This window comes from Anomaloglossus baeobatrachus, chromosome 10, assembly GCF_048569485.1.
Source record: "Anomaloglossus baeobatrachus isolate aAnoBae1 chromosome 10, aAnoBae1.hap1, whole genome shotgun sequence".
Classification (NCBI taxonomy): domain Eukaryota; kingdom Metazoa; phylum Chordata; class Amphibia; order Anura; family Aromobatidae; genus Anomaloglossus; species Anomaloglossus baeobatrachus.
The window spans coordinates 212,964,170-212,977,626 of NC_134362.1; the positions used below are offsets into that span (position 1 = coordinate 212,964,170).

The window sequence follows — 13,457 nt, forward strand, 5'->3', positions numbered from 1 at the left end:
GACGCACCACTCAGGCCACTTACCTAGCAGCAGCGAGCCCAATCTCAGATGTGACCTGTCCAGAGAGACGGAGGGCTCCGAGGCGTTACCCACCAGAAGGAATGGGACCGAGATGTTCTGCTCCAGAATGGAGAATTTCCAAAAGGATTCGGTGACGTCCAACACTTGAGGATGGAACTGAAAGGTGATCTGTGGGGGGCAGAGGAGTGATCAGATCACCACCAGGGCCGTGCCCTGAGGCCGGGGGGCACTTACTTATTGGCTCACACACGTTACCTCCACCTTCTTCTCAGCTTGGATCTCTCCTTCCTGGTTCAGGCAGTGAAAGGCCGGCGGACTCTGAAGACTCGGGGGGTCCTCACAGGTCCACAGGAAGGAGTAGCGGCTGTTTGTGGGGTTCACGATACTGAACGTCCTACAAAGTAGAGAGGTCGTCCGCTAGTGAGACATGGATGACGTTTCAGCACCGCTGCATGCTCACCGTGATGATGGCATGATGAAGACCACCCGAGGTGGCAGCAAAGACCTGGACAGCCGACCTGACCGGCCGACCCGCGGCAACACGCAGAAGGAAGATGGAGGATTCACAAAGAAAAAGAAAAGTGCAACATTTACAGATGGAGACAATTCTTAAGGCCCAGTTACACGCAACGACATCGCTAACGAGATGTCATTGAGGTCACAGAATTCGTGACGCACATCCGGCCTCGTTAGCGACGTTGTTGCGTGTGACAGCTAGGAGCAGCGATCAACGATGGAAAATACTCACCTAATCGTCCATTGTTGACACGTCGTTCCTTTTCAAAAATCGTTGCTGGTTCAGGACGCAGGTAGTTCGTCGTTCCTGCGGCAGCACACATCGCTACGTGTGACACCTCGGGAACGACGAACTACAGCTTACCTGTGGCCGCCGGCAATGCGGAAGGAAGGAGGTGGGCGGGATGTTACGTCCCGCTCATCTCCGCCCCTCCGCTTCTATTGGCCGGCCGCTTAGTGACGCCGCTGTGACGCCGAACGTCCCTCACCCTTAGAAAGGAGGCGGATCGCCGGCCAGAGCGACATCGCTCGGCAGGTAAGTGCATGTGACTGGTCCTAACGATTTTGTGCGCCACGGGCAGCGATTTGCCCATGACACACAAACGACGGGGGGGGGTGCGCTCGCTAGCGATATCGCTGCGTGTAAAGCCCCCTTTAGACTCCGTACGTGGCAGATTACACGGCCTGTGCAGACGCGTCTCAGGCCCCGGATCACCCGCCACTGAATATCTACATGCCATTGTTTCCTTCCGGCGGTTGTGTTTGGCTTCCATGTTGTTGCATTACTATCCGGTGATTCGGGGCCTGAGACGCGTCTGCACACGCCGTGTAATCTGCCACATGTGGACGCAAATACGTTTTTCTATCAATAAATTTTGCATTTTTATTTTCTGGAATCCTCCGTATTTTCTTCTGCCTTCATGATGTATCCTTAGTGTAGGTCATCAATGCCTGACCGGCCGGGGGTCGACACTCTACATCCCCCCGGTCAGCTGATCCCGTCCTGGCACCGGGGTCTGACACTCTACATCCCCCCGGTCAGCTGATCCCGGTGCCGCGGTCTGACACTCTACATCCCCCCGGTCAGCTGATCCCGTCCCGGTGCCCCGGTCTGACCCTCTACATCCCCCGGTCAGCTGATCCCGGTGCCGCGGTCTGACACTCTACATCCCCCCCGGTCAGCTGATCCCATCCCGGTGCCGCGGTCTGACACTCTACATCCCCCCCGGTCAGCTGATCCCGTCCTGGCACCGGGGTCTGACACTCTACATCCCCCCGGTCAGCTGATCCCGTCCCGGTGCCGCGGTCTGACACTCTACATCCCCCCGGTCAGCTGATCCCGGTGCCGCGGTCTGACACTTCACATCACCCCCGGTCAGCTGATCCCGTCCCGGTGCCGCGGTCTGACACTCTACATCCCCCCCGGTCAGCTGATCCCGGTGCCACGGTCTGACACTCTACATCCCCCCGGTCAGCTGATCCCGTCCCGGTGCTGCGGTCTGACACTCTACATCCCCCCAGTCAGCTGATCCCGGTGCCGCGGTCTGACACTCTATATCCCCCCCTGGTCAGCTGATCCCGGTGCCGCGGTCTGACACTCTATATCCCCCCCTGGTCAGCTGATCCCGGTGCCGCGGTCTGACACTCTACATCCCCCCGGGTCAGCTGATCCCGTCTCGGTGCTGGGGTCTGACACTCTACATCCCCCCGGTCAGCTGATCCCATCCCGGTGCCGCAGTCTGACACTGTACATCCCCCAGTCAGCTGATCCCGCCCCGGTGCCGGGGTCTGGCACTCTACATCCCCCTGGTCAGCTGATCCCGTCCCGGTGCCGCGGTCTGACACTCTACATCCCCCTGGTCATCTGATCCCGGTGCCGCGGTCTGACACTCTACATCCCCCCGGGTCAGCTGATCCCGTCTCGGTGCTGGGGTCTGACACTCTACATCCCCCCGGTCAGCTGATCCCATCCCGGTGCCGCAGTCTGACACTGTACATCCCCCAGTCAGCTGATCCCGTCCCGGTGCCGCGGTCTGACACTCTACATCCCCCTGGTCATCTGATCCCGCCCCGGTGCCGCGGTCTGACACTCTACATCCCCCTGGTCATCTGATCCCGCCCCGGTGCCGCGGTCTGACACTCTACATCCCCCTGGTCAGCTGATCCCCGTCCTGGTGCCGCGGTCTGACACTCTACATCCCCCGGTCAGCTGATCCCGTCCCGGTGCCGCGGTCTGACACTCTACATCCCCCCGGTCAGCTGATCCCGGTGCCGGGGTCTGACACTCTACATCCCCCCGGTCAGCTGATCCCGGTGCCGGGGTCTGACACTCTACATTACCCCCGGTAAGCTGTTCTTGATGCCGGCGTCAGCAGCAGGAGGCCGAAAGTGGTCAGATTCGGAGCTGCTCCACTTTCTGATAGTGGTCGTGGCTGGGTACTGCACATCTGCATCCTAAACAAATCAATGGGGAGCAGATGTGCAGTACCCTGCCACGACCACTATCAGAAGGAGGAGCAGCTCCGCAACTGAGCACTTCCAGCCTCCTGCTACCAGCACCGGGATCAGCTGACCGGGGGGGGATGTAGAGGGTCAGACCCCGGTCAGTCAGACATTGATGACCTCTTAGCTATTAGAGGATGCCCTCTTGCCTCCTGCCGGTCACGTACCTGCTGCTCTTAGTCTGCACACCCACAGACATGAACTCAATCACCCGCGTGTTGGGATCCAGGGTTGTCCCTGATGGGGCCCCGCGGGGTCCACACAGCTCCGGGTTGCGCCTCCCGCTACTGATGTAGTCTGAATCCTCCAGTTGGAAGTGACAGTAAGGGAGCAGGCTGCGTCCGGTCACTGGCAGCACCGGCTCCTGCTCTTCGGGGGACATGTTAGGAATGCTGCGGGCCAGAAAACACAAGCAGTCACACGAGGTCCTGGTGTGCGACGGTGGCAGACCCCTGACCTAAAGGCTGCACCTGTGGCTGTGCCGCCCCTCTGCACTGGTCGCTGCAGTTATGTATGGGGTCAGCAGATGAGCCCAGGTGTCAGTGTCCATGTTTACAGGACCAGAAGATGGTGTGACAGCCGGCAGGGGCACGTGTCCGGTGTGGTGACAGCCGGTAGGGGCACATGTCCGGTGTGGTGACAGCCGGTAGGGGCACATGTCCGGTGTGGTGACAGCCGGCAGGGGCACGTGTCCAGTGTGGTGACAGCCGGCAGGGGCACGTGTCCAGTGTGGTGACAGCCGGCAGGGGCACGTGTCCAGTGTGGTGACAGCCGGTAGGGGCACGTGTCCGGTGTGACAGCCGGTAGGGGCACATGTCCGCATGTCCGGTGTGACAGCCGGCAGGGGCACGTGTCCTGTGTGGTGACAGCCGGTAGGCGCACGTGTCCGGTGTGACAGCCGGCAGGGGCACGTGTCCAGTGTGGTGACAGACGGCAGGGGCACGTGTCCAGTGTGGTGACAGCCGGCAGGGGCACGTGTCCAGTGTGGTGACAGCCGGTAGGGGCACGTGTCCGGTGTGACAGCCGGTAGGGGCACATGTCCGCATGTCCGGTGTGACAGCCGGCAGGGGCACGTGTCCTGTGTGGTGACAGCCGGTAGGCGCACGTGTCCGGTGTGACAGCCGGCAGGGGCACGTGTCCTGTGTGGTGACAGCCGGTAGGCGCACGTGTCCGGTGTGACAGCCGGCAGGGGCACGTGTCCTGTGTGGTGACAGCCGGTAGGCGCACGTGTCCGGTGTGACAGCCGGTAGGGGCACATGTTCGGTGTGACAGCCGGTAGGGGCACATGTTCGGTGTGACAGCCGGCAGGGGCACGTGTCCTGTGTGGTGACAGCCGGCAGGGGCACGTGTCCGGTGTGGTGACAGCCGGCAGGGGCACGTGTCCGGTGTGGTGACAGCCGGTAGGGGCACGTGTCCGGTGTGGTGACAGCCGGTAGGGGCACGTGTCCGGTGTGGTGACAGCCGGCAGGGGCACGTGTCCGGTGTGGTGACAGCCGGCAGGGGCACGTGTCCGGTGTGGTGACAGCCGGCAGGGGCACGTGTCCGGTGTGGTGACAGCCGGCAGGGGCACGTGTCCGGTGTGGTGACAGCCGGCAGGGGCACGTGTCCGGTGTGGTGACAGCCGGCAGGGGCACGTGTCCGGTGTGGTGACAGCCGGCAGGGGCACGTGTCCGGTGTGACAGCCGGCAGGGGCACGTGTCCGGTGTGGTGACAGCCGGCAGGGGCACGTGTCCGGTGTGGTGACAGCCGGCAGGGGCACGTGTCCGGTGTGGTGACAGCCGGCAGGGGCACGTGTCCGGTGTGGTGACAGCCGGCAGGGGCACGTGTCCGGTGTGGTGACAGCCGGCAGGGGCACGTGTCCGGTGTGGTGACAGCCGGCAGGGGCACGTGTCCGGTGTGGTGACAGCCGGCAGGGGCACGTGTCCGGTGTGGTGACAGCCGGCAGGGGCACGTGTCCGGTGTGGTGACAGCCGGCAGGGGCACGTGTCCGGTGTGGTGACAGCCGGCAGGGGCACGTGTCCGGTGTGGTGACAGCCGGCAGGGGCACGTGTCCGGTGTGGTGACAGCCGGCAGGGGCACGTGTCCGGTGTGGTGACAGCCGGCAGGGGCACGTGTCCGGTGTGGTGACAGCCGGCAGGGGCACGTGTCCGGTGTGGTGACAGCCGGCAGGGGCACGTGTCCGGTGTGGTGACAGCCGGCAGGGGCACGTGTCCGGTGTGGTGACAGCCGGCAGGGGCACGTGTCCGGTGTGGTGACAGCCGGTAGGGGCACATGTCCGGTGTGACAGCCGGCAGGGGCACGTGTCCGGTGTGGTGACAGCCGGTAGGGGCACATGTCCGGTGTGACAGCCGGCAGGGGCACGTGTCCGGTGTGGTGACAGCCGGCAGGGGCACGTGTCCGGTGTGGTGACAGCCGGCAGGGGCACGTGTCCGTCACCCTCACCTGCAGGTCAGGCAGCCTTCAAACTCTCCAACGTGTGTGGGTGAAAACTTGATGAGGAACTCGTGGTTCTCGCCGGCCGGGATGACGGCACTCGGTGGCTGCACACTGAATGGCGTGGCCGCCGCTCCCATAGACAGCAGTGAGGAGACACTTTCCAGGGCGCTGGAGGGGCGACCAGTGGTGGAGGATCCGCGTGTGCTGCCCAGGGGCTCTGCTAATAACACACAGCAATGGTCAGACAGCAGGAAATATGGAGGCACCCTTCCCATACACCGCACCTACCGCCTGGCCCTGCAGCTCCGGGGATCCTCTGACCCTCCATGTGGACGTTCCAGGAGACCTGCAGCTGCACTGGACCAGTGTTCTGCATGAGGAACCTGCACGGGGAGATGAGTCAGCAGATGGCGCCTCATCCCCGACCCTTCCTCCCTGCGCCCGGACCCCTCCTCCCCATGCCCGGACCCTTCCTCCCCGCGCCCGGACCCTTCCTCCCCGCGCCCGGACCCTTCATCCCCACGCCCGGACACTTCATCCCCACGCCCGGACACTTCATCCCCGCGCCCGGACACTTCATCCCCGCGCCCGGACACTTCATCCCCGCGCCCGGACACTTCATCCCCGCGCCCGGACACTTCATCCCCGCGCCCGGACACTTCATCCCCGCGCCCGGACACTTCATCCCCGCGCCCGGACACTTCATCCCCGCACCCGGACACTTCATCCCCGCACCCGGACACTTCATCCCCGCACCCGGACACTTCATCCCCGCACCCGGACACTTCATCCCTCCGCCCGGACACTTCATCCCTGCGCCCGGACACTTCATCCCCGCGCCCGGACACTTCCTCCCCGCGCCCGGACACTTCCTCCCCGCGCCCGGACACTTCATCCCCGCGCCCGGACACTTCATCCCCGCGCCCGGACACTTCATCCCCGCGCCCGGACACTTCATCCCCGCGCCCGGACACTTCATCCCCGCGCCCGGACACTTCATCCCCGCGCCCGGACACTTCATCCCTGCGCCCGGACACTTCATCCCTGCGCCCGGACACTTCATCCCTGTGCCCGGACCCTCCATCCCTTGGCCACTCACTTGTACACGCGTGTCTGATACAGGAGGGTGTCCCTGAAGTGCACGTGTTCGCACTTGGCGGTGTAGCGGGCATAATCCACAGTGGCAGTGAAGAGCAGCTCCACCTCTCGGGGCTCAGCATCGAGCAGCATGTGAGCAGGCTCCGGGTCGGTCACTATCACCTGCGGACACATAGTCGGTCGGTTCCGTTTCCTGCAGTAACAGCCGGACGGCCCCGGGCAGCCAGGACTTACCTTCTTCTTGCGGTGCTGGCCGGCTGCTCCCTTACCACTGTCCACCCAGGTCACTGTCCGCAGTCGGTCATCCCAGTCCGACACCTGATGGAGGGGGCGTGGGAAGGAGATGCGGGACACCCTACACATCACCCGAGACTTGTGCAGTGCCACCGCCACGGCTGACTTCAGGGTGACGGTCACATCTTTGGCGCAGCCGGCATGGATGTGTCCCACCTGTCAGCAGAAACGGTCACTCAGGCCTCACAGGTGCAGTGGGATGTGGTGTGACGCCATGCCACCTACCTGAGGGGAGAACTCCAAAGGGGTCTCTGATGGCCACTCAAACCTCATGGCATCGGCTTGGCTGCGATTTGTCATCGTAAATGTCACCTGGTATTGATGTCCGATGTGGCAGTCACCAAACACAATGTGCTCGGTGCGGGCGGCTGCAAGAGACGTGACATTACACATGTGTATAGAGCAGGCCGGAGCGGGCACAGGACGGCCATCATCCCACCTTCCACCAGCTCGTCCTCCAGCGGCCGCTCCACCAGCGCCCCAAGGCTGTGGATATTATCCAAGGTCAAGTCTTCCTTGTATCCTTCTCCCACCAGCTGTACACGGCTCTTCTCGTACTGATTATCCAGTACAGACACCAGCAGAGCGCCCCCATAGCACAGCGCCTCCGGGGGACAGAACAGCACCTCGAATTCTGCAGTCTCCCCAGGACGTAGAATCAGCGAGGCCGTGTGAGCGCGGAGCCCTGTGAGACCGGAGCAGAAGGTGAACATATGCCATGCGGCTGCCCTCCGGCTAGAGCCCGCACTCCACCCATAGCCGCGCGCCTGCTCTCCGGCTAGAGTCCGCACTCCACCCTTAGCCGCGCGCCTGCCCTCCGGCTAGAGTCCGCACTCCACCCATAGCCGCGCGCCTGCCCTCCGGCTAGAGTCCGCACTTCACCCAGAATCTGCACTCCACCTAGAGACATGCACCCACCCTCAGGCTAGAGCCCGCACTCCACCCATAGCCGTGTGCCTGCCCTCCACCCAGAATCTGCACTTCACCTAGAGCCACGCACCGACCCTCCGACTAGAGCCCGCACTCCGCCCAGAGCCGCACACCCGCACTCAGCCCGGAGCCACACACCCACCCTCTGCCTAGAGCCTGCATGCCGCCCAAAGTCAAGCACCCACCCTCCGACTAGAGCCCGCACTCCGCCCAGAGCCGCATAACCACCCTCCGCCCAGAGCCTGCACTCTGCCCAGAGCTACGCACCCGCACTCAGCCCGGAGCCACACACCCACCCTCTGCCTAGAGCCCGCACTCCACCCATAGCCGCGCGCCTGCCCTCCGGCTAGAGTCCGCACTCCACCCATAGCCGCGCGCCTGCCCTCCGGCTAGAGTCCGCACTCCACCCATAGCCGCGCGCCTGCCCTCCGGCTAGAGTCCGCACTTCAGCCAGAATCTGCACTCCACCTAGAGACATGCACCCACCCTCAGGCTAGAGTCCGCACTCCACCCATAGCCGCGCGCCTGCCCTCCGGCTAGAGTCCGCACTTCAGCCAGAATCTGCACTCCACCTAGAGACATGCACCCACCCTTAGGCTAGAGCCCGCACTCCACCCATAGCCGTGCGCCTGCCCTCCACCCAGAATCTGCACTTCACCTAGAGCCACGCACCCACCCTCTGACTAGAGCCCGCACTCCGCCCAGAGCCGCATACCCACCCTCCGCCCAGAGCCCGCACTCTGCCCAGAGCTACGCACCCGCACTCAGCCCGGAGCCACACACCCACCCTCTGCCTAGAGCCCGCACTCCACCCATAGCCGCGCGCCTGCCCTCCGGCTAGAGTCCACACTCCACTCATAGCCGCGCGCCTGCCCTCCGGCTAGAGTTCGCACTCCACTCATAGCCGCGCGCCTGCCCTCCGGCTAGAGTCCGCACTTCAGCCAGAATCTGCACTCCACCTAGAGACATGCACCCACCCTCAGGCTAGAGTCCGCACTCCACCCATAGCCGCGCGCCTGCCCTCCGGCTAGAGTCCGCACTTCAGCCAGAATCTGCACTCCACCTAGAGACATGCACCCACCCTTAGGCTAGAGCCCGCACTCCACCCATAGCCGTGCGCCTGCCCTCCACCCAGAATCTGCACTTCACCTAGAGCCACGCACCCACCCTCCGACTAGAGCCCGCACTCCGCCCAGAGCCGCATACCCGCCCTCCGCCCAGAGTCACACACCCGCACTCTGCCTGTAGCCACACACCCGCACTCCGCCCAGAGCCACACACACGCACTCTGCCCGGAGCCACACACCCGCACTCCGCCCAGAGCCACACACCCGCACTCTGCCCGGAGCCACACACCCACCCTCTGCCTAGAGCCTGCATGCCGCCCAAAGCCAAGCACCCACCCTTTGCTTAGAGCCCGCACTCTGCCCAGAGCCATAACTCACCCTCTGCCAAGAGCCCGCACTCCGCCTGGGCCACGCACCCACCCTCCTCCTAGAGCCCACACTCCGCCTGGAGCCACGCACCACCCTACTCTTAGAGCCCGCACTCCACCTGGAACTGTGCACCTACACACTGCCCAGAGTGGTACCACGCACACCTGTACCGTACCTGCTCCTGACTGCTCGAGGTTCCCTGCCTCTGTCCAGGCCGGGTAAATGCAGTGAGTGTCGGGTTTTGGTTTTAAACAAAATGCTCGTCCGTCTTCTGGTAAATCAATAATCAGCTAAGGAAAAATTCAGTGATTAAAACCAGGCCTGTGCGGGGGTGACGTGCTGCAGAGGTCCGAATGGGGGCGACTTGCGTGCCGCAGAGGAGGTCAGAACGGGGGCGATGTGCCGCAGAGGAGGTCAGAACGGGGGCGACATGCACGAGGACGACAAGCTGCAGAGGAGGTCTGGACGGGGGCAATATGAAACAAGGGAGGTCTGGACAGGGGCGACATGCCGCAGTTGAGGGCTGGATGGGGGCGACATGCTGCAGAGGAGGTCAGGAAGGTGGTGACTGTCATGATGTATGTGCTTTTCTCCATCCCATATTTCTTGTATAAGATGCCATGTGATGTATTTTACCTTCTCACTGTATTTGCTGTAATACTAGGTCAGGATGTGATGTCACTTTCCTTTGGTTGTACTTACTGAACACTTTGAAATGTCTTGGGATGTAAGTAACCATACCTTCCCCCCATCTCCTGTGTCTCTGGGCCCATAATGCAATTATCTCTTGTCCACACAGCCAGGGGAACTTCCCATTGTTTCGTAAGCAGTGGATAACTACACAAACCTGTAGACATCTGGGAGCCAACCTTCTAGAATCTTCTAGTGGGCCCAACCATTGCATAGACCCCTACCCTTGAGGGGCGGGCCCACGAGCTCAGACAATACACTCCTGTTTCTAAGTGCAGTTGGGAGCTGAGCTTTGAAGAGGAAGGGAGCGAGATCTGATTCTGCGGACAGATCTCGCCGTCCAGTGGATTGTGTGGGATTTCTGGGACTCTGAAAAAGACTATTACGTCGTGATCTGGAACTTTGGATTATCGGGAGGTGCCCCCGAATCTGTTTTATTGGACTTGTCGTGTGCTGTTCCTGTATTCCTGTTAGTAAACCTGTTGGATCATCCTCGGCCTGTTGTCTCTCCTTGCTCTGCTGTACACCCCGTCACAGTGACATGCTGCAGAGGAGGTCAGGAAGGTGGGGACATGCTGCAGAGGAGATCAGGAAGGTGGTGACATGCTACATAGGAGGTCAGGAAGGTGGTGACATGCTGCAGAGGAGGTCAGGAAGGTGGTGACATGCTGCAGAGGAGGTCAGGAAGGTGGTGACATGCTGCAGAGGAGGGCAGGAAGGTGGTGACATGCTGAAGAGGTCAGGAAGGTGGTGACATGCTGCAGAGGAGGGCAGGAAGGTGGTGACATGCTGCAGAGGAGGTCAGGAAGGTGGTGACATGCTGCAGAGGAGGTCAGGAAGGTGGTGACATGCTGCAGAGCAGGGCAGGAAGGTGGTGACATGCTGCAGAGGAGGTCAGGAAGATGGTGACATGCTGCAGAGGAGGGCAGGAAGGTGGTGACATGCTGAAGAGGTCAGGAAGGTGGTGACATGCTGCAGAGGGTGTCAGGAAGGTGGGGACATGCTGCAGAGGAGGTCAGGAAGATGGTGACATGCTGCAGAGGAGGGCAGGAAGGTGGTGACATGCTGCAGACAACCCACCTGTGCAGGAACAGATCCTTCGTTTTTAAGGACAAGTGGCAGTTGTTGGCTCTGACCAATCAGAAGTCTCTGGAACAGCAGGACTGGGTTTCCATGCTTGTCGCGCAGTGTCGGGCGCAGGATGGTGACACGGGGAAGGCTGCCCTCCCCCCCGATGTCAAAGGTCAAAGTGCGAGACTTGGACAGTAAACTGGAGAAAAAAAAAATAGAGAAAAGGGTTAAAGGTAAGAAGCTTATCACCTCATCGTATCCATCCCCAGACGTCTCCCCTCACCATCTCCACCGCCAAACGTCTGCCCTGACCATATACATTGCCACTATGAGAGAACGGAATCCATTTTGTTCTTAAAATAAACCACCTTGTCTTATAACTGAATGATGTCAAAGGGTTCAGCTAACACTGATGAGCGGGAAGTCTCACATTTCCGTTCATGCCTCTACTGCTCGTATTGGTTCATAGTTCAGTGGGGACCTTTCCTTTTTGACCCTATATAAACTGGTCATATGTACTAATAAAGGAGAAGTCTTTGAGTACATTGTGCTAAGTGTGTGCTGTATTGATATTCCGAGCGCTCGTAAACAAATTTTATTAATATGGAGTTCAAGAAGCATAGGAGTGTATTTCACTCACATAATTTGGTGCCGAAACCCGGGACAGACTGCTTTATACCATCCGGATCACGAGTGAGAATTGATCCTTTACAACCAGTAATGCTAAAAGCTGCAGCATAAAGTAAGAAGCTTAATTCTTACAATTGCCTTACACTTTATATTTGGTCTATTTCCAATGCAGGTGAGTTATTTTGCATTAAATAGTCTGGTCCAAGAACTGGGAATAGTTACCTATGCCTTTGTGAACTGTGCCAGATGTGACCAGTGTGTAAGTGTGGAACATAGTGGTGCCTGTACATGGAGGATTGCTAGAGTTACTGTGATGTGTTTGGCTGTTGTGTCTGATCAGCTGTACAGAGGGGATCTTGAAGCCCGTTTACTGGTTGTATTGTGTCTGTGTGACTGCCTGCAAATTGGGAAAACATAATTATCGTGTAGCGTGACCAGATCTAAGGCCCGTTCCCCACATCCTCCGACCATCCTCTAACAAGGAAACCCGTGATATCTGGAGGAGCCATCTCTCCACATCTGTAGACTTGTGGTGAGGCGGAGAATCTCCAACAATCGAATGAGACATGTGGCATAAACTAAAAGTCTAAATATTAAGCAAAGATGTAAGAAGATTGGGCGAATCCGATGAATACAATCTTCATACTTTCTCTGTACATAACAGAATAACAGAATAAAGCTCCATGATGGTGGTGATGTGCAAATTCAGACGCGTTACTGGCGCTATGCGCTCTTGATCACTGAGTAAAGCATTGCATCATGGTACAAGGTTTAAAAACAAGATTCAGCCAATCACAGAACATGTACAAAATTTAAATAATTAATTACTATTGAATTAATGACACGCAAAAAATATCACAGCAAAATACACATTTGTGAACGGCTTAAAGTGCCTTGCAAAAGTATTCGCTCCCTTGAATTTTTCAACTTTTTCCCACATTTCGGGCTTCAAACATAAAGATAAAATGTGAATGTTCTGGTGAAGAATCTACAACAAGTGACACAATTGTGAAGAGGAAGGAAATTTATTGCTTATTTTAAACTTTTATGAAAAATATTAAACTGTAAATTGGGGCGTGCAATATTATTCATCCCCTGTAAGTTAATGCTTTGTAGCGCCCCCTTTTGCTGAGATTACAGCTGCAGTCTCTTGGGGGATGTGTCTATCAGTTTTGCACATGGAGAGGTGAAATTCTCGCCCATTCTTCCTTTGTAAACAGCTGGAGCTGAGTGCAGTTGGATGGAGGCAAATGTGAACAGCAGTTTTCAGCTCTTTCCACAGGTTCTCGATTGGGTTCAGGTCTGGGCTGTGACTTGGCCATTCTAACACCTGGATACGGTTATTTGTGGGCCATTCCATTGTAGATTTTGCTTTATGTTTGGATCATTGTCTTGTTGGAAGACAAATCTCCGTCCCAGTCTCAGGTCTTTTGCAGACTCCAACAGGTTTTCTTCAATAATGGTCCTGTATTTGGCTCCATCCATCTTCCCATCAATTTTACCAACTTCCCTGTCCCTGCTGAAGAAAAGCAGGCCCAAACCGTGATGCTGCCACCACCATGTTTGACAGTGGGGATGGTGTGTTCAACGGTGATGAGCTGTGTTGCTGTTACATATCGTTTGTATTGTGCCCAGATAGTTTGATTTTGGTTTCTTCTGAGCAGAGCCCCTTCTTCCACATGTTTGGGGTCTCCAGGTGGCTTGTGGCAAGCTTTAAACCACACTTTTTATGGATATCTTTGAGAAATGGCTTCCTTCTTGCCACTCTTCCATAAAGGCCAGATTTGTGCAGTGTACGGCTGATTGTTGTCCTATGGACAGACTCTCCCACCT

At 58.8% G+C, this 13,457-nt stretch overlaps 1 protein-coding gene across 1 annotated transcript in view; it reads right to left on the reverse strand.

Annotated features, from left to right (window-relative positions):
• The window catches only part of HYDIN (HYDIN axonemal central pair apparatus protein), a 211,862-nt gene that overhangs the window by 48,859 nt on the left and 149,546 nt on the right, over positions 1-13,457 (reverse strand). The window contains exons 63-73 of the mRNA XM_075325454.1: positions 11,004-11,193; positions 9,409-9,523; positions 7,307-7,552; positions 7,093-7,235; positions 6,808-7,023; positions 6,575-6,735; positions 5,764-5,858; positions 5,482-5,692; positions 3,207-3,431; positions 277-415; positions 24-189 (exon numbers count right to left, since the gene is read on the reverse strand). Coding sequence (XP_075181569.1) covers positions 24-189; positions 277-415; positions 3,207-3,431; positions 5,482-5,692; positions 5,764-5,858; positions 6,575-6,735; positions 6,808-7,023; positions 7,093-7,235; positions 7,307-7,552; positions 9,409-9,523; positions 11,004-11,193 — 1,907 coding nt within the window. The remainder of the gene's footprint in view (positions 1-23; positions 190-276; positions 416-3,206; positions 3,432-5,481; positions 5,693-5,763; positions 5,859-6,574; positions 6,736-6,807; positions 7,024-7,092; positions 7,236-7,306; positions 7,553-9,408; positions 9,524-11,003; positions 11,194-13,457) is intronic.